At 34.7% G+C, this 23,671-nt stretch overlaps 1 protein-coding gene across 2 annotated transcripts; it reads right to left on the bottom strand.

Moving 5' to 3' along the window:
* Window positions 1–7,247: 7,247 nt before the first annotated feature.
* Tsp42En (Tetraspanin 42En) lies at window positions 7,248–23,048 on the bottom strand. 2 transcript variants are annotated; one of them, XM_075310405.1, is made up of 5 exons: window positions 22,788–23,048; window positions 22,483–22,656; window positions 22,200–22,355; window positions 21,950–22,144; window positions 7,248–7,829 (listed from the first exon to the last, which is right to left on the bottom strand). In XM_075310405.1, the coding sequence occupies exons 1-5, from the start codon at window positions 22,845–22,847 to the stop codon at window positions 7,752–7,754; spliced, it is 663 nt and encodes a 220-aa protein (XP_075166520.1). In that variant the 5' UTR covers window positions 22,848–23,048; the 3' UTR covers window positions 7,248–7,751. The 2 variants fall into 2 exon arrangements, with proteins under 2 accessions (XP_075166520.1, XP_075166521.1); XM_075310406.1 differs by lacking the exon at window positions 22,200–22,355.
* Between the last annotated feature and the right edge of the window lie 623 nt (window positions 23,049–23,671).

Below are 23,671 nucleotides of genomic sequence, written 5' to 3'. Positions count from 1 at the left end.
ATGATTTTTTTTTTGCTGGATAGAACTTATAAACTACCATAAAAAGATTGTGTATGTGTGCGAATATATCTAATATTTGCGAGATAGGGCCTTACAATTTATTTTTTTTGCAAAATTTGAACAAAGTGGGGTCTGTATTTTGAGTCTAGAAGGACTACATTCCTTATAAAATTCTACGTATTCTGGAGGAAAATTTTGTGCACCTTTGTGCTTTAGATTTAACGTGTAGACTCCACAATTTGGAATTTCAAAACAATGCCGAACCAATACCACTTGTTTCGAAAAAAGTACCAAAACATTGACCGACTCACACCACATTCGGCACACCCTTTAATGGACCAAAAGTACCTCTACGTTTTGAATTTCATGCAAATCGGATAAAAGTTTTAATGTCTATGTCATGAAGACCCCAATTCGGGGGTCGGTTCATATGGAAGCAAAATCGAAACTTAGGCCGAAGTAGTCCCATCTTCAAAATTGACCTGCATGTAGAAGAAAAACGTGTCTGTTAAAATTTCAGCACTATAGGTTCATTATTGAAGGAAGTAGCCTGATTATAACAGATAGCCAGACAGAGAGACATCGTCTTATAATTTCTCCCTGATCAAGACTATATATACTTTATATAGTCAGAATTCGTTATTTGTATGTGTTACAAACGGAATAAAAATCCCCACCTTATAAGATACTGATAATATGCGCTATTACTCTACATTATGGCCCAGAAGCCAGAGTTTTACTTTGATTAAAAATTTTGCAAAAGGAGTACTTTTTATAACAAAGTAAATACCATAGCTTCTTTCTATCGTAATAAGGATTACAAAGTTTCCTGCCAAAAATCTGCCATTTGTCAAAAAAAATTCGATATAAAGGTATTTAATTTACCTACCTGTTTTGAAAATATTTATTCAAATCACAATGCTTCTTTTGTTTTTTAGTTGACATTTTTACAATTTTTACTATATTTTCGTTCCTGTACATTTAACAAATATAGAAATTTGAGAAGATTTTCAATATTTCTCTCTTTTACTACTTTTAACTACGAGTAAAGTAAAGGAACACACCTATTATAAATACAAATAAACAAGAAATTATATAATAATTTTGTCTTTTTTCAAGTGAAGTCCTTTTTTCGCCGACGAAACATTTTTTTTCAGAAAGATCATAACATTTTATGTTGTGACCATGTTCTTTTACACAGAAAAAAATATTGTCGTGAGGTCAAAGATTTCATGTCTTTAAAATACGAATACAAATTTTGCTTAGTATAGAAGACACATTTTTCTAAAAGAAAGTTATTTTCCTTGTCCAAAAGTCGATAAAGTTTTCAATGAAGTCGTATTGTCCTTATAATTAAGTGATTTGACTTAAAAATGGGTATCTTAACATGAAAGAAAAAATTTATAGGCTAAGTCAACTTGACTTTAATAATTCAGAAAAATTCTGTAAATTTAATGAAATTGTCTTTAAATTTGTTGTCTTTTTGAATCTTGACTACAAAGCAAAAAATCGTTCAAATATAGGACATGTTTTTCAAAACTTTATTTTAAAGAAGTTTTTTACTTCAAACATAGCATAATTTTTACTGGAAGTCGAGTCCTAATTTGGAAAATAAAGTTGCCGTTAACTCGCTTTTAAAGAACTTTGATAGCATATGAAGATAAAAAGCTGAGAAAGCGAAAAATTAAAATTTGCTTCCTAGAAGCAAGTACACAAAACCTAAATTTAAAACAGAATTGTGTCTTAAAAGTATCCTTACTTGTATTCTCCGCTTCTTTGGCTTTTTAAAGTAAAGACAAAATCTTTGGAACCGAGTATGCTTTTTTTTTTCAGTGTAACTGGGAGAAAAGCATTTTTGACGAATACTGTAACATTTTAGATCGTGACTATAGTCTTTTAATGTCCATAAAATTCTTTTTACACCCAGAAAAAGTGATCCCTTCCTTAAGTTAAAATGAACTCATTGTGAAGAAAGTTGAACTTCGTATAGCGCCAAAGACATTTTTATTTGTTTGAATGATGTGATTTTCGTAGAAATTAGGTAGAATGCATTCTGTATATTAGTTAACATTTTTCTATATTTATGTACCACTATACTACAGAATGAAAAAATTTAACTGAATTGAATTCATATATGGAATGATTTTATTGAACTTTTTTCATTCATTTGGACAATCTTACATATTTGTGGTAAACCTTTTACTTCAAATTTAGATCTGCTTACCTTCGTTTTTAAATACAATTTTATGTATGTATATAAGCAATTTTTTCTTCAATAAAAGACATATTTTATTAATATATTAAATAAATTTATATAGAATCAAAAGCATCGACTGACCTTGAAACATTGAAACACATTTTTTTCTTCTTCTAGTACTTTTCACTTTGAATAGTTTGCTGCCTAGCAATTTTGTCCACCTTTTACAATTTCAATACCTGCAAATATAAACAAAAAATCCAAAACAAATTTTTTCACAAAAGGTTAGCGTCGCTGAATATTACCTGATAATTGAAGATTCCAAAATGAGGTCGAATGAAGGGGTTGTTATTCTGCTGGTGGTTTCTTTTTTATAAAAAAAAAACGAATATTTTTTTCACTAATTTAAAATAACAAATATTTTATATATTTTATTTGTTTTATAATATTATTTTACTATATTATTTTTTAACAATCTCTCCGTATACCATAACAACGCGATTCCAACTAAAACAAGTATATACGGCCGTAAGTTCGGCCAAGCCGAAGCTTATGTACCCTTCTCCATGGATTGCGTAGAAACGTCTACTGAAGCCGATGGCAAGGTATCATAAAACTTCCTAACAACGTAATATATACCACATAGTCCATACGTGGTATATATTAAACTACAAAAGGGCCGATTAAATACGTATATAATTAAGTTTAAAGTTTCTATAGAAATAAAATTTTGACAAAATAAAATGTTGACATTTTCTATAGAAGTAATATTTTGACAAAATTTTCTATAGAAATAAAATTTGGAAAAAAAATTTCTATAGAAATAAAATTTTGACAAAATTTTCTATAGAAATAAAATTTTGTCAAAATTTTCTATAGAAATAAAATTTTGACAAAAGTCTCTATAGAAATAAAATTTGCATACGTGGTATATATTAAACTACAAAAGGGCCGATTAAATACGTATATAATTAAGTTTAAAGTTTCTATAGAAATAAAATGTTGACAAAATAAAATGTTGACAACATTTTCTTTAGAAGTAATATTTTCACAAAAATTTCTATAGAAATAAAATTTGGAAAAAATTTTCTCCGGAGATCAAATCTGGAGAACGGTTTATATGGGGGCTATATATAATTTGGACCAATTTTTGCATGGTTGTTAGAGACCATATACTAACACCATGTACCAAATTTCAGCCGCATCGGATGAAATTTGCCTCTCTTAGAGCAATCGCAAGCCAAATTTGGGGGTCCGTTTATATGGGGGCTATACGTAAAAGTCGACCGATATGGCCCATTTGCAATACCATCCGACCTACATCAATAACAACTACACAGAAAAAAATATCACCAAAATATTTCCAATTAAAAAGTTAATTGAAGTTGAAAATTTTTTCAATTAATAAATTAATTGATACAATTAACTTTTTAATCATGATAGAAACATTAAGTTAATTAAGTCAATGATTGAAATTTTTAAAATGTTTAATTAAAAAATTAATTGATACAATTAACTTTTTAATCAAATTCGGAAACAATCATTTGTTAATCCAAATAAAAACTCTAAGCCAATCTAACTAAGTAATTAAAAATAGTTACCTTTTTAAAAATAGTTACCTTAATAAATTAATTGCGTTTTGCAATCAACATCAATTAAATTTTTAATTGAATCAATTAAAAAATTAATTGAATTTTGCTGAAAAAATCAATTAATTTTTTAATCAAGAATTTTTTCTATGCTCAATTAAAACTGTGATTGATACTATCATTTTCGTGATTGAAGACATTTCAATAAAAAAATTAATTGGATCAATTAATTTGGTGATTGAATCAGAGAAAAATTTTTTTGTGTGTACTTGTGCCAAGTTTCAAGTCGATAGCTTGTTTCGTTCGGAAGTTAGCGTGATTTCAACAGACGGACGGACGGACGGACGGACATGCTCAGATCGACTCAGAATTTCACCACGATCCAGAATATATATACTTTATGGGGTCTTAGAGCAATATTTCGATGTGTTACAAACGGAATGACAAAGTTAATATACCCCCATCCTATGATGGAGGGTATAAAAACAACCCACGCGCAAACACATCGATGACAGGTATCGATTACAGGTAGATAAAAGAAATGTAGGAAATTTTCCTATATTCTAACAAGTGTGAACTAAAATATTTTTCTATGCCAAGTGTTATTCGTATCTATGATAAGCTTTCTATAATAAAGGAAGTCAGAATTATCATTTTATAAGAAATCTTACTAAATTTGAGGAAACTTGGTTTTAGTTCGGGTTTTGTTTATTTTTACGAATGCTTTGTTATCAGTGAATAAAATGTTCTTTTCCAGTAGTAAATTCTTATACCCAGCGAAGAAAGCAGTATTAGTAAAATGCCATGCCTTATTCTAGTTAATTAACTATTCCTAACTGCTTTCAGTTTAGGATTTTTTTACTGAAACAAGTAAATTTTATTATTTCACACAAAAATTTAACTGAATGGAAATAAAATGGCTAAACTAAATTGATGAACATTTTTTCCTTAGTTTCGAAGACACTTTTTTCTGGGTGTAGCAATATAATAACAGTTTATTTAACATAGATGAGGACAATTATATTTTTCTTAGAACTATGTTCACTGGGCCAACATGGTTGCAAGTGAAAATTAATTTTTTTGCTCTTCGAATATGATCGTGACAACCATGTTTCTTCTATGCGTGTGGACATCCGTCAATTTTGTACCACTTCCGGATTTAAAAAGAACATTTTCACTACTATTTTGGCGACGCTTTTTTTTTGCTGGGCTGTTAAAGAAAACTCCGTACTTTAAAGGATAAAGTTGGAGTTCAAAATTGAAGGCTGTGAAATTTCGCTTTAGTTTGTAATGAAACGTATAACAAGGCTTGTGTAGATTGGTATCTCAATTCCCTTCTTGTCCCATAAGTTGGTAAAAACATTTTTAATAAAAAGGACAAGTATATACGGCCGTAAGTTCAGGCCGAATCTTATGTACCCTCCACCATGGATTGCGAAGAAACTTATACGAAAGACTATCATCCACAATCGAATTGCTTGGGTTGTGGTATTTTAAAACTTCTTAACATCGTTTTCTAAATTGTTAGTTAGTCCATACGTGGTATATATCAGACAAAAAAGTTATGTATTAGTAAGTCTACAAATAATTACGAATCGATATGGACTTTTTGCACGATGCGTAGAGAGCCAGAATTGAAATATGGGGGTCGCTTTGGGGGCTATATACAATTATGAACTTGATATGGACCAATTTTTGTGTGATTGGGAATCGATTTATCTGAGGGCTATATATAACTATAGACCGATATGGACCTAGTTAGGCATGGTTGTTAACGGCCATATACTAGCACTATGTATCAAATTTCAACTGACTCGGATGAAATTTGCTCCTCCAAGAGGCTCCAAAACCAAACCTCGGGACCGGTTTATATGGGAGCTATATATGATTATGGACTGACATGGACCACTTTTGGCATGGCTGTTAAATATCATATACTACCACCACGTATTGGTGAACTCTTCTCTACCCAGTTGAGAGTTCACGAATTTGCAAAAAACCAAAAAATTTCGTTTTAAATGCAAGAGAACTGGCTTTATTGGCGAGTTACTCGTAACTAACAACAAAAGAAAACAAGTATATACGGCCGTAAGTTTGGCCAGGGCGAATCTTATGTACCCTCCACCATGGATTGCATAGAAACTTGTACTAAAGACTGTCATCCACAATCGAATTACTTGGGTTGCGGTAACACTTGCCGATGGCAAGGTATCTTAAAACTTTTTTACACCGTCTTCTCAATTGTAAGTTAGTCCATACGGGGTATATATTAAACAAAAAAAGCCGATTAAATACGTATATAATTCAATGTGACAAAATTATCTATAACAATAACATTTTGACAAACTTTTCTATAGAAATAAAATCTTTAGAAAATTTTGTATAGTAATAAAATTTTTACAAAATTTCTTATAGTAATAAAATTTTGACAAAATTTTCTATAGAAATAAAATTTTTGTACATTACTTTTGGGGATCGGCTATATATAACTATAGATGGATATGGACCAATTTTGGCATGGTTGTTAGCGGCCATATACTAGCGCAATGTACCAAATTTTACCACGTATCAAATTTCCACCGGATCGGATGAACTTTGCTTCTCCAAGAGCTTCAAAGGTCAAATCTAGGGATCGGTTTAAATGGGGGTTATATATAATTAAGACCGGTATGGACCAATTTTTGCATGGTTCTTAGATACCATATACTAACACCATGTACTAAATTTCAGCCGGATCGGATGAAATTTGCTTCTCATAGAGGATCCGCAAGCCCATATGGCCCATGTGCAACACCATCCGACTTACATCGATACCAACTACTTGTGCCAAGTTTCAAGTCGATAGCTTGTTTCGTTCGGAAGTTAGCGTGATTTCAACAGACGGACGGACGGATATGCTCAGATCGACTCAGAATTTCACCACGATGTGGTACAAACGAAATCACAAATTTAATATACCTCCCATCCTATTGTGGAGGGTATAAAAATCACGCTCAAAATAAACCCAGCCAACTGCTTTCAAATCAATGATTCTCCATTGGAAAAGGAAAAGTGAAATGTTTGTGTTAATTTATGAAGGCAAAGTTGACCATCAAAAAACATTTTTTCGGGAAGTTTCAAATATAATTCACATTGGGTTTAGTGAATTATCCGAATTTATTCTGACAATTGGTTGATAGTTTCGCTGCAATTAGAGGATGCTGATGAAGAATGTGGCAGTTCCGAAACGATCGTCGATCCAACCATCTAGCAGTGTAAAAGGGCTACTCTTATAGTTTAGTCAACGAATAGCTATAAGCTGAAATCAATACTATAACAATTTTAAAAATAGGTAGAACAATTAATTTGGATAGAAAAGAAGTCCATATTGATATCTCACCAAAATCGGTGCTGTAGTTCTTGAGATTTTTGCGATTACGAACATACCAGTAATTTGTATACATATAGAAAAGAGATTTCAATTTTTTTTTCAAAAATAAATATTTTTATTTTGTATAAAATATTTGTTTGTGATTTATGATTTACGGGAATAATCGAATGTAAATTGGTATGGTCGTCGATAACATTTCATTTATTAGAATATATGTATGTTTAAAGATCTGTATGTGGGTGTAAGTAAGTTGTGATATTCATATGATTGCATGTTTTGTATATTTTATATGTATAGATATATGACATTACACATACACACACTAACATAAAAACAAATGTATGTGTAGCTTTGTATGTTGCATTGAAAGGTACTTTGTAATTATTTTCCATCTGTATGTCATTCATATGGTGTGTCCCTTTTGATTTTGTATATAAATTCCTTACATTTGCTCTTAGCTTTTACTACAACAATAAGTTAATAACAATCGAAAAAATCAAATCGAAAATATATATAGATGTAAATATGTATGTATGAATATTCAGGATAGTTGGTATATGTGGGTACACAGTTATTATGCAATAAATAAACGTTCCTAGTTTACAAATTGTCCCCTTCGTCGTTTGTTTCGCAGGTTTATACCCAGCAAGGATGCAAGTCCTAAGGCACATAACTGTAATGAAAAAAGAGATAAATACATTTATTGGAAAAACGCCTTTCAATACTTTCTATTTCTACACAATACACAAATAAATAAAAGTTAAAAAAGAACACATATCATTTTTTTCTGGCCTAATGGGAGCTATTTTAATTCAAAATTCATATTTTCAAATAAAAAATTTGATCCAACATACATCATCTTCAGTATAGCGATGCAAACTATTCTTAAGTTTGATCTTGATTTGATTCAATTTTATTTTCGTAAAAACTAGTATAGAAAGATTTAAAATTTTAAATTAGGTTATTATTAAACTGTACAATTTTCAATATTCTCCACTCAAAAAAAAAAAAAAAAAAAAATACTTTAATGCAAAGATTTTGACCTTCTTTAAGGATTTTTGTATTAATTCCTAGCCAAAAATGTGACTTTTAAAGAAGACATTTGTTAGGAGCCTATCTAGCTTTCAGTCTAAAATCATTTTTGGAATTTTCATTCTCTTTTTGCCATATATCAATAGAGATATTCGCGTACAATCGAATGCCAGTTAAAAACCCCCAAATTATAACAAATACTTCAAAATAAACAAGTATATACGGCCGTAAGTTCGGCCAGGCCGAAGCTTATGTACCCTCCATCATGGATTGCGTAGAAACTTCTTCTAAACACTGCCATCCACAATCGAATTACTTAAGTTGCGGTAACGCTTGCCGATGGCAAGGTATCTTAAAACCTCCTAACACCATCTTCTAAATTGTATGTCCATACGTGGAATATATTAAATCAAAAAAGATCGATCCAATACGTATATCATTCAGTTTGACAAAGTAGACATAAAATTTTCTACAGCAAGAAAATATTAAACAATTTTCTATGGAAATAAAATTTTCACAAATTTTTCTATAGAAATAAAAATTTTGACAAAACTTTCTATAGAAAGAAAATTTTGACAAAAATTTCTACAGAAATAAAATTTTAACAAAATTTTCTATAGAAATAAACTTTTGACAAAATTTTCTATAGAAATAAAATCTTGGTCGATTATCTTTGGCTCGAGTGGCAACTATGATTATGAACCGAATAAAATTTGAACAAAATTTTCTATAGAAATAAAATTTTGACAAAATTTTCTATAGAAATAAAATTTTGACAATGATGAAAATTTTATTATGAACCGAATAAAATTTTAGCAAAATTTTCTCTAGAAATAAAATTTTGACAACATTTTCTATAGAAATAAAATTTTGATAGATTATTTTTGGCTCTAGTGGCAACCATGATTATGAACCGATATGGACCAATTTTTGTGTGATTGGACCAATTTTGGTATGGTTGTTAGCGACCATATACTAACACCACGTTCCTACTTTGAACCGGATCGGATGAATTTTGCTCCTCCAAGAGGCTCCGGAGGTCAAATCTGGAGAAAGTTTTATATGGGGGCTATATATAATTAAGGACCGATATGGACCATGTTCCAAATTACAACCGGATTGGATGAAATTTGCTTCTCTTGAAGACTTCGCAAGCCAAATCTGGGGATCGGTTTATATGGGGGCTATATATAATTATGAACCGATGTGGACCAATTTTTGCACGGTTGTTAGAGACCATATACCAATATCATGTACCAAATTTCAGGCGTATCGGATGAAATTTGCTTCTCTTAGAGGCTCCACTAGCCAAATCTGGGGATCGGTTTATATGGGGGCTATATATAATTAAGGACCGATATGGACCACTTTTTGCATGGTTGTTAGAGACCATATACCAACATCATGTACCAAATTTCAGCCGGATCGGATGAAATTTTCTTCTCTTTGAGGCTCCGCAAGCCAAATCTGGGGATCGGTTTATATGGGGGCTATATATAATTATGAACCGATGTGGACCAATTTTTGCACGGTTGTTAGAGACCATATACCAATATCATGTACCAAATTTCAGGCGTATCGGATGAAATTTGCTTCTCTTAGAGGCTCCACTAGCCAAATCTGGGGATCGGTTTATATGGGGGCTATATATAATTAAGGACCGATATGGACCACTTTTTGCATGGTTGTTAGAGACCATATACCAACATCATGTACCAAATTTCAGCCGGATCGGATGAAATTTTCTTCTCTTTGAGGCTCCGCAAGCCAAATCTGGGGATCGGTTTATATGGGGGCTATATATAATTATGGACCGATGTGAACCAATTTTTGCATGGTTGTTAGAGACCATATACCAACACCATATACCAAATTTCAGCCGGATCGGATGAAATATGCTTCTGTTAGAGGCTCCACAAGCCAAATCTGGGGATCGGTTTATATGGGGGCTATATATAATTATGGACCGATGTGGACCTATTTTTGCATGGTTATTAGAGACCATATACCAACACCATATACCAAATTTCAGCCGGATCGGATGAAATATGCTTCTTTTAGAGGCTCCACAAGCCAAATCTGAGGGTCCCTTTATATGGGGGCTATACGTAAAAGTGGACCGATATGGCCCATTTTCAATACCATCCGACCTACATCGATAACAACTACTTGTGCTAAGTTTCAAGTCGATAGCTTGTTTCGTTCGGAAGTTAGCGTGATTTCAACAGACGGACGGACGGACATGCTCAGATCGACTCAGAATTTCACCACGACCCAGAATATATATACTTTATGGGGTCTTAGAGCAATATTTCGATGTGTTACAAACGGAATGACAAAGTTAATATACCCCCATCCTATGATGGAGGGTATAAAAATTGTCTTAATGCCAAAAAAGTTCTTAAAATAAGTCTTTGCCTCTATTTGAAGCATTTTCATCTTAAATCAATATATCAGCTAATGTAGATACATTTTTTTTAAACGAAAATGTTTTTATTTAATTTCAGGAAAATTTTCCTAAATTCAAAGACACACGACTTCAATAGAGAAATATAAATTTCGAAGATTTATGTCCTAAATTAAAAAAAAAAAAACAAGTATATACGGCCGTAAGTTCGGCCAGGCCGAAGCGTATATACCCTCCACCATGGATTGCGTAGACACTTCTTCTAAACACTGCCATCCACAATCGAATTACTTAAGTTGCGGTAACGCTTGCCGATGGCAAGGTATATTTAAACCTCCTAACGCCGTCTTCTAAATTGTATGTAAATCCATACGTGGTATATATTAAATCAAAAAAGATCGATCAAATACGTATATAATTCAGTTTGACAAAATTTTCTATAGACATAAAATTTTGACAAAATTTTCTATAGAAATAAAAATTTTCTATCGAAATAAAATTTTGACAAAAGTTTCTATAGCAATAAAATTGCGACAAAAATTTCCATAGAAATAAAATTTTGGTAGATTATTTTTGGCTCGAGGGGCAACCATAACCGAACCGAATAAAATTTTAACAAAATTTTCTATAGAAATAAAATTTTGACAAAATTTTCTATAGAAATAAAATTTTGACAAAAATTTGTATAGAAATAAAATTTAAAAAAAAATTCTAAAGAAATAAAATTTTAACAAAATTTTCTATAGAAATAAAATTTTGACAAAAGTTTCTATAGAAATAAAATTTTGGTAGATTATTTTTGGCTCGAGTGGCAACCATGATTATGAACCGATATGGACCCATTTTTGTGTGATTGGAGATCAGCTATATATAACTATAGACCGATATGGACCAATTTTGGTATGGTTGTTAGCGGCCATATACTAACACTACGTTCCAAATTTGAACCGAATCGGATGAATTTTGCTCCTCCAAGAGGCTCCGGAGGTCAAATCAGGAGAACGCTTTATATGGGGGCTATATATAATTATGGACCGATATGGATCAATTCTGGCACGGTTGTAAAAGATCATATACTAACACCATGCTCCAAATTAAAACCGGATTGGATGAAATTTGCTTCTCCTGGAGACTTCGCAAGCCAAATCTGGGGATCGGTTTATATGGGGGCTATATATAATTATGGACCAATGTGGACCAATTTTTGCACGGTTATTAGAGACTATATACCAACACCATGTACCAAATTTCAGCCGTATCGTATGAAATTTGCTTCTCTTTGAGGCTCCGCAAGCCAAATCTTGGGATCGGTTTATATGGGGGCTATGGATAATTATGGACCGATGTGGACAACTTTTTGCATGGTTGTTAGATACCATATACCAACATCATGTACCAAATTTCAGCCGGATCGGATGAAAGTTGGTTCTCTTTGAGGCTCCGCAAGCCAAATCTGGGGATCGGTTTATATGGGGGCTATGGATAATTATGGACCGATGTGGACAACTTTTTGCATGGTTGTTAGATACCATATACCAACATCATGTACCAAATTTCAGCCGGATCGGATGAAAGTTGGTTCTCTTTGAGGCTCCGCAAGCCAAATCTGGGGATCGGTTTATATGGGGGCTATATATAATTATCGACCGATGTGGACGAATTTTAGCGTGGTTGTTAGAAACCATATACCAACATCATGTACCAAATTTCAGCCGGATCGGATGAAATATGCTTCTGTTAGAGGCTCCACAAGCCAAATCTGAGGATCCCTTTATATGGGGGCTATACGTAAAAGTGGACCGATATGGCCCATTTGCAATACCATCCGACCTACATCAATAACAACTACTTGTGCCAAGTTTCAAGTTGATAGCTTGTTTCGTTCGGAAGTTAGCGTGATTACCATCCACCATAGGATGGGGGTATATTAACTTTGTCATTCCGTTTGTATATGGTACGTGATGTTAGTATATGGTGTCCAACAACCATGCAGGAATTGGTTCATAGCAGTCCATAATTATATATAGCACGCATATAAACCGATCCCCAGATTTGACCTCCGGTGCCTTTTGGAGAAGCAAAATTCATCCGATCTGGTTTAAATTTTGTACGTGGTGGTAGTATATGATATTTAACAACCATGCCAAAAGTGGTCCATATCAGTCCATAATCATATATAGCCCCCATATAAACCGATGCCGAGATTTGGTTTTGGAGCCTCTTGGAGGAGCAAATTTCATCCGTTAACAACCATGCCTAACTAGATCCATATCGGTCTATAGTTATATATAGCCCTCAGATAAATCGATCCCCAATCACACAAAAATTTGTCTATATCAATAATTGTATATAGCCCCCATATAAGCGACCCCCATATTTCAATTCTGGCTCCCTACGTTCCGTGCAAAAGTCCATATCGATTCGTAATTATTTGTAGACTTACCTACACATACTTTTTTTGTCTAATGTATACCACGTATGGACTAACTCACAATTTAGAAAACGATTTAAGATACCACAACCCAAGTAATTCGATTGTGGATGACAGTCTTTCGTAGAAGTTTCTACGCAATCCATGGTGGAGGGTACATAAGATTCGGCCTGGCCGAACTTACGGCCGTTTATACTTGTTTTATTCTCATCTATTACAGACTAACACTAATATATTACAATATATACATATGGTATCTATATATCTCAACCACCATATATAGGTTAGGTTTAGGTTAGGTTTTGTGGCAGCCAGATGTATCAGGCTCACTTAGACTATTCAGTCCATTGTGATACCACAGTGGTGAACCACCATATATAAAAAAGTTAAAGAAAATGTCACGCCTACTTTTACCATACCAATTTCTCCTATAATCTGTCAATAAATTATGATTGCATATGGGCATAAGTATTTAATAATAATGCTATCTTTTGCTATCATTGTTTTACAACCAATGATAATTTTCAAAGTACGAAAAGTTACGCTCTATTAACTTAATTATTGCTTCATAATCCTATGAAAAAATTTCGTATCTTTAATGAATATTGTGCGTACTTTCCACGAAATTACTTCGGGCGTTTTGCAATGAATTGAGTGGTCTAATAGCATGAAATAAAGTACACTACACTGGAAAAATATTAACCTAATATGAAAGATTATGGAACGTCAATTTTAGGACACACAATTTCAACAATATTAAGGACAAATTTCTTTGAAATATTTTTTTTTGAATTTGCTTTAAAAAATTGTTTCCTTTAAATTTAGGACATGTATCTTTGAAATCTGCGTGCCTCCCATAAAGTCGTACGTCTTTGAAGTAAGGCTAATTACTCTTAAAGAGAACATTTTTGATTTAAAGAAATAATCTTTAAATTAACTATGATATTGAATCTTTGGATCAAAGAGAAAAACTAGCTTTTTTAATATATCGCAAACAGAAAATGCAAATTCAATAGATCAGATCTATATCCCAATTTCAACTTTATAGTGTCTATATTTAAAAACAGATAACTTTCTAAAAGCTATTTTTATTTTGAATAATCCGCTTCTTTGGCTCGGAATCAATACCAAATTCATTGAATCCAAGTAAACTGTTTTTGAGTGCATTGAAAAAAATATTGATCTAATTTGAAATGAAATGCCACCTAAATTTTAGGACACTCAATATACAACACAATAAAACACAAATTTGTTTACCAAATGAAATTTTAATTACAAGAAAGTTTGTAATCTTTTCTTCAAAGAATGTTTCATTAAGTTTAGGACACGAATCCTTTTTCTAAGTGAACAACTTTGTTAATATATCGCAATTAGAGAATACAAATTCGATAAATGTGATCTGCATCCAAATTTCGTTTTCATTGAACTTTGATTTAAATCTGGATAGGTTCCTGAAATTTTTATTTTTTTTAAGGAAGCCGCATCATCAGTTTGGAATCAATACCAAAATTATTAAGGGAAGATCAAAATCTTTAATAAACTGTTTTTTAAGTGTACCATGGTAAAAATGATCGTATCAATTCATAATTATACACTGAAAAAATATTGTCGTGAGGCAATGTCCTTAAAATACGAATGCAAATTTTGATTAGCATAGAAAGATATAAAGTTTCTTTCCTTGGCGAAAAGTTAATAAACTTTTCAATAAAGTAGTTTTTTCCTTATAATTAAGTGATTCGACTTTAAATTGGGTATCCTAACACGAAAAAAATTACTAAGGTCAACGTGGCTTTAATACTTCCGAAAAAATCTTCAAAATTAATGGATTCGTCTTTATATTTGTCGACTTTTTGCATCTTGACTACAAGGCAAAAATTCGTTCAAAGTTATGGCATGTTTTTTAAAAATTTATTTTAAAGACGTTGTTTACTTGAAAAATAGCACAATTTCTACTTGAAGTCGAGTCTGAATTTGAAAATTTAAATTGTCGTTAATACTTTTTAAATGACTTTGAAAGCACAAAAAGAAAAAAGCTAAAAAGACTAATAAATTAACATTTATCTCCTAAAGTCAAGCACTCAAAACTCAAATCCAAAGAGAGGAGTGTCCTAAAGGTTAGGTTAGGTTAGGTTAAAGTGGCAGCCCGATTAAGATTCAGGCTCACTTAGACTATTCAGTCCATTGTGATACCACATTAACTAAAAGTACATATTACATATGGGCACTTCTAGTTTTAAGCGCTGAACCTTCTCGATTATTTTTTTCTGTTGAACCAACCAGATTGTTCCAAAAACATTAGCAGACGGCTTAAGTTAACGTTTTCCAGGTCCGCCAGTAATCTGAAGCTATATGACCCTAAAATTTGCTTATGCCTTACACAAAATGCAGGACATCACACAAGAAGTTTTTTATTGATTCCTTTTTCTCCGCATCATGACAGCTAATACAATAGTCATTATACTTCGCACCAATAGTTTTTGCAAAATCGCCTATCAGGCAGCGACCCGTTATAGCAGATATCAGGAGTGATATCTGGCGCCTCGAGAACACTAGCATATCTAGTGTGCGGTTTAAGTTTAAATGGGGCCATATTTGCTTGGTGTCGTTACAACCCTTGCAATTCTCCCATCGAACATTTGCCATCATGACAGCCTTCTCACGCAGTAAGAGCTTGCAGGTAGCCAGAGGCATACCAACAGATTTTAGTTCCCCTGGAATATGTAAGGTAGTTCCTAGCCTTGCTAGCTCATCTGCTTCGCAGTTCCCCGGTATGTTCCTATGGCCAGGCACCCATATTAGGTGAATATTTTGCTGCTCTGCCATCTCATTGAGAGATTTGCGGTAGTCGATGGCCGTTTTCGAGTTGAGCTACACAGAGTCCAAGGATTTTGTTGCAGGTTGACTGCCTGAGTATATATTAATGCCAATATTGCTTGGAGCATTACTTCTCAGCCAATTCACTACTTCTCCTATTGCTAATATTTCAGCTTGAAAAACACTACAGTGATAAGGTAATCTTTTCGCTATTCGAAGTTCCAGATCTTTAGAATATACTCCGAAACCCACTTGGCCATCCAATTTGGAGCCATCAGTGTAGAAATCTATACATCTTTTATTCCCCAGGGTCCGTGTACACCACGCCTCACTGTTGGGAATTAGAGTCTCAAACTTTTTGTCGAAAAGTAGTCTCGCCAAAGTGTAATCCACTACGTTAGGCACATCTGGCATTAATTTGAGGACCGAACTGTGACCGTAACTTTTTTCCGACCACAACGATAGCTCGCGCAACCGCACAGCAGTTGTTGCAGCTGACTGTTTGGCCAAAATGTCTAAGGCAATAGATGCAGCATGACATTAAGGGAGTTTGTTCCTGTCTTGCTGAATGCACCTGAGACACACAAGCACGCCATATGCTGAACTTTTTCTAAACTTGTTGGCTGGTGAAGTGCCGGCCACCAGACTATAACACCAATGTATAGTGTATAGCCAATGCACAATTTTTGGTTTTAGTCCCCACTTTTTCCCTATTGCACGAGTATAAAGCTACCGTTGCTTTCCTCGCCCTTTCTTCAATATTAAGCTTAAAGTTCAGCTTCCTGTCCAAAATAACGCCAAGGTATTTTGCACACTCACTAAAGGGAATTTCAATACCCCCTAAGGAAATGGGCCTAACCGTGGGAGTTCTGCGATCTTTGCAGTACATGACTAGTTCTGTCTTTGCAGGATTTACCCCAAGACCATTATCTTTCGCCCATTTCTCAGTCATCCGGAGGGCTCTCTGTATAATATCTCTGCCTGTTGATGGGAATTTCCCCTGACTGCTAGCGCCACATCATCTGCGTATGCCACCACTTGTATCCTTTCTTTTTCTAGGGAAACCAGAAGGTCGTTTATAGCAACATTCCAAAGAAGAGATGATAGAACCTTGAGGAGTGCCTTTGTTCACATACCTTTGTATGTTTGCTTGTCCTAGTGTGGCTGAAATGCGTCTCTTCCTTAGAAGTTCGTTTAACAGCCTAAGTATACCTGAATCAACATTCAGAGTTGTCAGTCCATTTATTATCGAGCTCGGATGGACGTTATTGAACGCCCCTTCGATGTCTAGAAACGCCACGATTGTGTATTCTTTGACAGATAGTGAGCCTTCAATAAAGCTGACTAGTTCATGTAATGCGGTCTCAGTAGACCTGCAATTCGAGTATGCATGTTGTCGTTTCGATTGCAAACTTGAATGGACGCTAGTTCTAAGATAAATATCTATCATCCTCTCCAGAGTCTGAAGTAGGAATGATCATAAGCTGATTGGTCGGAAGTCCTTCGCATTCGAGTGAGAGGCTTTTCCCGCTTTAGGTATGAAAACGACTTTTGATTCCCTCCACTTTCCTGGAATATATGCTAAGTTGATACATCCCATATATATCGCCGACAACCAGGGGATAATTCCATCAGGTCCGGGGGATTTGAATGATCTAAAGCTATTTAACTCCCATTTTATTCTTGATTCCGATACAATTTCCTCGATAGGAAACGACCGCTGAGCCACTGTGGCACCGACAGTACATGGTTCAACCGTCTGATTTCCGGGAAAATGTGTGTCCAATAGTACCTCCAGCGTCTCCGCACTGGACGTTGTCCAATTGCCCTCCGATATTTTAATGAAACCTGGAGCGGAGCTCGTGGATGCTAGCACCTTCTGTAGTCTGAAAGCCTCGGACGTATTCTCAATGCTGCTGCAGTAATCATTCCAAGAGTTATGCTGAGCCTTTCTCAGTTCTCGCTTGTATCCTCTCAGATTCTTCTTGTAAGCGTCCCAATCCACAGGAGCTCTAGTGGACTTTCTTAAAGAGCTTCCTGCACGATTTCCTCATATTACCTAACACCGTATACCACCATGGTGGTCGGTTTTCCCCCTTGGCTTCCCTCTAGGGCATGCAGCTTTCAGTGAAATGTTGAACGCCTTAGTAATCCTCTCCACTGCGTGTTCGATAACTTGCACAGTGCTCATATTTGTCTCTGGTATTTCCGGTATCATCATATTGAACGATTCACTATACCTATTCCAGTCAGCATTTGGCGGAAATATGGTCTCGGTGGTATGAACATCAAATTTGAAACTGATGTAGCGATGATCTGAGAAGCTATGTTCACTTAAAACCTGCCAATCAGATATCATTTCATTCAGTTCTTGCGAGGCCAAGGTGACGTCCAAAACCTCTTGCCTGTTTTTAGTAACAAAGGTTGGGGCATCTCTCTTATTGCAAACTACCAAATTAGTACACAAAATAAACTCTAGTAGTGACTCTCCTCATGTATTAATGTCACCTCTTCCCCATATACTATGATGTGCATTTGCATCGCATCCCATAATGAGTTTTGTCTTTGTTTTCAATGACTCCTCAACTAAGGTGTTAACGGCACATGGATGCATCTCCCTATCATGTCCCATGTAGACCGAAGATACCCAATATTTGCATTTAGCTATTTCTAAACTGGCAACGACAGTGTCTGTATTGCACATTGAAGGAAGCAGAAACAAGTTGAGCTCGTTTTTAGCAATTATACAGGCTCGAATTACATCATTACCAGTATACTGCAATAGTTTGAACCCCGGAGTACTTAATTCACATATTTTGTTTCTATAAACATATGGTTCTTGAATAAGAACTATATCTATGTCCCTTTTCATCAGGAGAACTTTTAAGGCAGCACATGCAGCCTTACAATGGTGAAGATTTATCTGGAGGATCCGTAGGACCATCGAGATTTTCAACAACCGTCACATCAGCCGTTTCAATCGAGTCATCAAGAATATCCTCTTCAGAGATCTCGGTGACTCTCGCAATAACCATAGGTTCAAGTTTGGTGAGTTTTGAGGCAGTAGAAACCTCCTCTTGCATACGGTGTCTATCCAAGTCTGCATCTTTGGTATCTCCCTCGACTTCGCAAGAGGATCCGCTTATTTCTGATTCAGACAGAGGCTTGTCGATTTCCGAATCCTTTAGCTGATCGTTTTTATATACCTTCATTTGTATATAATGAAAGCCATAACATACACGGCCCTGAGACTTTGCTAGATGTGGCAAAGACTGAGTGTTCAATATAAACACTGCATGCCGTCTCGGTCCATCCACTTCATCCGAACGGCCAACCTTCCAATCAGCTGTTGGAAGATCTGGATTGCATTGTTTCAGTCTATTTAAAATAGATTCAGGGTCAGGAGGGTTTGCAGGTATCCACGCATGTGCTCTAGTTCTAGCAGGTATGTCTTTCTTCTCGACTAACTCTAGAGCAGCTCCTTCCCAAACTTCACCAATTAGTATCAGAACAGCTTTAAAACATTCTATAGACCTCTGGTCCTCAAATGCGACTAGCTTAAATCGTCCTTGATATCAACCAGCCTCTTGGTGTCGAGGATCTGGGCCGGGAAACTTTTGCAACACCTGTGAGTAGACGCCAGACAAAGCATTCTCAATTTCCCCCAGTTTTGCTTTGGAACCATACCGTCCAATGCTCCTTTATTAATGATAGCCGCTATTAAAAAACACGTCCGTTCCGTTCGACGGTTGAATTAGATATAGGTGAATTAGATATATTGATCAAATGTATCTACAAAGTTTTTTATTGATCATATCCAAAATTTAAAGATTTGTAAGAATTTTGGCATTGATTCCGATCCAAAGAGGTCGCTTCTATATAATAAGGAAATTTTAAGGCACCTATCTAGCTTTAATCTAGGATCAATAAAATTAAAATTAGGATACAGATATCATTTATAGAATTTTAATTCTCTTTTTGCCATATATTAGTAAAGCTATTCACGCACCAACAAATGCCAGATTAAAAATCTAAATTATAACAGATTATCTTAAATCTAAATCTAAGTCCCCGGTCTGACTCATAGAAATGATTTGTGTCAAAATTTGACGTTTGTAAGTCAATTAGTTTGTGAGATAGAGCGTCTTTTGTGAAGCAACTATTGTTATTGTGAAAAAAATGAAAAAAAAGGAATTTCGTGTTTTGATAAAATACTGTTTTCTGAAGGGGAAAAATACGGTGGAAGCAAAAACTTGGCTTGATAATGAGTTTCCGGACACTGCCCCAGGGAAATCAACAATAATTGATTGGAATGCAAATTCAAGCGTGGTGAAATGAGCACGGAGGACGGTGAACGTAGTGGACGCCCGAAAGAGGTGGTTACCGACGAAAACATCAAAAAAATCCACAAAATGATTTTGAATGACCGTAAAATAAAGTTGATCGAGATAGCAGAGGCCTTAAATATATCAAAGAAACGTGTTGGTCATATCATTCAACAATATTTCGATATGCGGAAGCTCTGTGCAAAATGGGTGCCGCGCGAGCTCATATTTGACCAAAAACAACAACGTGTTGAAGATTCTGAGCGGTGTTTGCAGCTGTTAACTCGTAATACACCCGAGTTTTTCCGTCGATATGTAACAATGGATGAAACATGACTCCATCACTACACTCCTGAGTCCAATCGACAGTCGCCTTAGTGGACAGCGACCGGTGAACCGTCTTCGAAGCGTGCAAAGACTCAAAAGTCCGCTGGCAATGTAATGTTTTTTGGGATGCGTATGGAATAATTTTTATCGATTATCTTGAGAAGGGGAAAACCATCAACAGTGACTATTATATGGCGTTATTGGAGCGTTTGAAGGTCGAAATCGCGGCAAAACAGCCCCATATGAAGTAGAAAAAAGTGTTGTTCCACCAAGACAACGCACCGTGCCACAAGTCATTGAGAACGATGGCAAAAATTCATGAATTGGGCTTCGAATTGCTTCCCAACCCACCGTATTCTCCAGATCTGGCCCCAGCGACTTTTTTTTGTTCTCAGACCTCAAAACTGAGGCCTATTTTGAGACAAAACCGAAGGAGTACTACCAAAACGGTATCAAAAAATTGGAAGGTCGTTATAATCGTTGTATCGCTCTTGAAGGGAACTATGTTGAATAATAAAAACGAATTTTGACAAAAAAAAAAAATTTTTTTCTTTGTTAGACCGGGGACTTATCAGACAACCTGTTATGTGCCTTATTCCAAAAAAAAAAATGGTCAAAATTCGATATTTTTTTGAAATTCTAACTTGTGGAGTTTACAGCTTTTAATCTAAAGCACATGAGTACAAATTTTGTTCTTCTAAAATTTGTAGTAGTTTGTAGGGAATGCAGTTAAGATTACGAAAAATTACGTTACGTTAACCTGTTAAAGATTTAATATTTAAATTCGATTTCTTGAAACGAAAAATGTTTATCTTTACTATAAGGAACATCTCCTCATTTCAATGGTGTACGACTTTCACGGAAGGACACAAATTCACAAGACTTGTGCCCTAAATTTAATGAAACAATATTATATGAACTTTAAACTTTCTTTTAAATAAAATTTGAGTATTTAGCATAATATTTCATATTGTGTCAATATTTTTGAAGTGTGGTTGAGAATTAACAGGAAGACAAACAGAAGCTATTAACAATGTCAGATCTAGGATCATTAGTGGGGTAGATACTAACTATCTGGCATTAGCAAAATTTATATTAAATTAGATAAAAAAAATTGCCCAAAGTTATTTTTTACTCATTGCAAAGACTTTCCCTTAAAAATGATGAGGTTCGAACTAATACAGAAAACTGTTCATAGTTCGAATTATCAAGAAATTAAAAAAAAAACTGCAAAGGCGATATGGTGATAGTGAAGGGTTTTCTATTGGAATTTAATTTGACAAGTTGACAGGGTTTTCAAAAAAAAAAAACGGAAACACAATGGCACATGAGTAACTCAGAACACCAGAAACAAAATGCGAAAGTCCTTATGCCTTTGTTCACAAGTTTTCTTAACATGTGACCATAATGGTTAGGGGTGTTAGAAGAGGTATTTATATGACAGCTATTGTACTTACTTCCAGGAAAAAAATAATCCATTTGACTGTTAGACCAATGTGACTATTCTTTGAAGCATTCTCCACCACAATGTCCAGACAACCATCTTTGAATAGATTTTGACTAGTTCTCTCCTGGTTCAGATAGCATTTCTTGGGTATTGATCCAATTATGGGTTGATAGTCTCTCGAGCCATTACGGCCACAACAACGATACTGGAATTCAAAAACATTAGAAATGAGAATTTAAAACTCTCCCTCATATATTTACGCTTGTTTCAATGCCTGAAATTCGGTCCTCGTTCAGGGTATAATTAGACCACAAATTATCGAAATCGTTACGAGCATTTGCCACATAGTCCGTAGAATGGGCAGCCACAATGATGTAAATTTGGAATACCAATAAAAATCCAATACACATGGCATACTAAGAGAGTCGGTTTACAATTCCATAGGAAATTAGGGGGAAAATGAAGCAGGTGTCAAAAGGATAAAGTATGACCTAAACTGATATTCGCTCCCCCTCTCTATCTCTTTCCCAAAGGAATACTTACACTCCATACAAGACTCAAGGAATGACGACAAGCACCAATACAACCCGTAAATGAGGTGAGTATAACAAAGGAGCCGATAAAAATCTGCACTACCACCGCCACATGTTCAAAGGTGCCAGGTGTTGAGGAATTCAGTTCATAAACGGACAGTGCTATCAGCCCAATGCCAAGTAACTAAAATCAAAAATAACATCAGCACAACAGGATAAACAGATGACATCGTCATGATGGAGTGTCCCCATGGACGTATACGTGATAATTTTTTTACAACAACGTTCTTGGGGGCGGAAATTGCTCATACGTACCGATAGCACTGTGTTTACAATGCTCAAGAGCACTTTGTAAAATGACAATTGGCAACTCATATCCACAAAGTCCTTCGTTTCTGTATGTTTATATGTTTTCAATTGGATAGTGGTAAAGTCAATTCTTGTTGTATTTTCTCAATGAGGAAATACCCAAAAAAATAACAACAAAGTTTATTGTGTTAATATTATTCTTTATTTAAACTTTCTCTCGTTGGGTTTCTTTCACTTGGTTTCCCTGTAGCAATGACCACCGATTGCTTTCACAGCTAACCGTGAACTAATGACACAGACAGTAACGACATTGTGTATACGATTAGATTTCCTTTTTACTGCCTTGCCATGTAGATATTGCCAGATTTGTACATTTTTCACAAATTCAGGGTTTTTTTCAGAAAATGGTGTTATTTTATCCTTTTCCGAAGATTTGTTGTGTAACTTATCATGTGTTCTTACGGCGAGGAGGGTTGAGACCCTTCGACATTTTAGGGTTGTGTTGACATTTCGAGTTGTCATAGAAAGTGAAAAAAGTGAACCCACCGAGAAATAAATTGTAGGGAATATAAAAGTAAGTAATCCTTTATTAGGATATACGAATTATCTCATAAACTCATGATGTAATAACAATTCCCAGCAAAAAAACAGCTTCCAAAAGGGTAGTTTGGATCCCCAATTTTGGACCATCTCCAATGAATTTCACATGGTCTTGTTATAGGACGTAAGTACTCCATTTTTGAATACTTTGCATTGCTTTGGAAGTTCATTTCAATGAAGAAATTAAAAAAAAAAAAAACAAGTATATACGGCTGTAAGTTCTGCCAGGCCGAATATTATGTACCCTTCACCATGGATTGCGTAGAAACTTCTACGAAAAACTGTCATCC

This window comes from Haematobia irritans, chromosome 5 (assembly GCF_050003625.1).
Source record: "Haematobia irritans isolate KBUSLIRL chromosome 5, ASM5000362v1, whole genome shotgun sequence".
Classification (NCBI taxonomy): domain Eukaryota; kingdom Metazoa; phylum Arthropoda; class Insecta; order Diptera; family Muscidae; genus Haematobia; species Haematobia irritans.
The sequence above is the reverse complement of the archived record's forward strand: the minus strand, read 5'-3'. Positions and strand labels throughout refer to the sequence as shown.

What these genes read in the sequence shown, in the direction of transcription:
- Tsp42En (XM_075310405.1), bottom strand. Translation starts at nt 22,847, where the DNA reads ATGAGTTGCCAATTGTCATTTTACAAAGTGCTCTTGAGCATTGTAAAC. An exon ending in TTGTAAACACAGTGCTATCG is followed by an intron (nt 22,657 to 22,787) that starts GTACGTATGAGC and finishes TTTTGATTTTAG; the next exon opens with TTACTTGGCATTGGGCTGAT. An exon ending in CCTTGAGTCTTGTATGGAGT is followed by an intron (nt 22,356 to 22,482) that starts GTAAGTATTCCT and finishes CGACTCTCTTAG; the next exon opens with TATGCCATGTGTATTGGATT.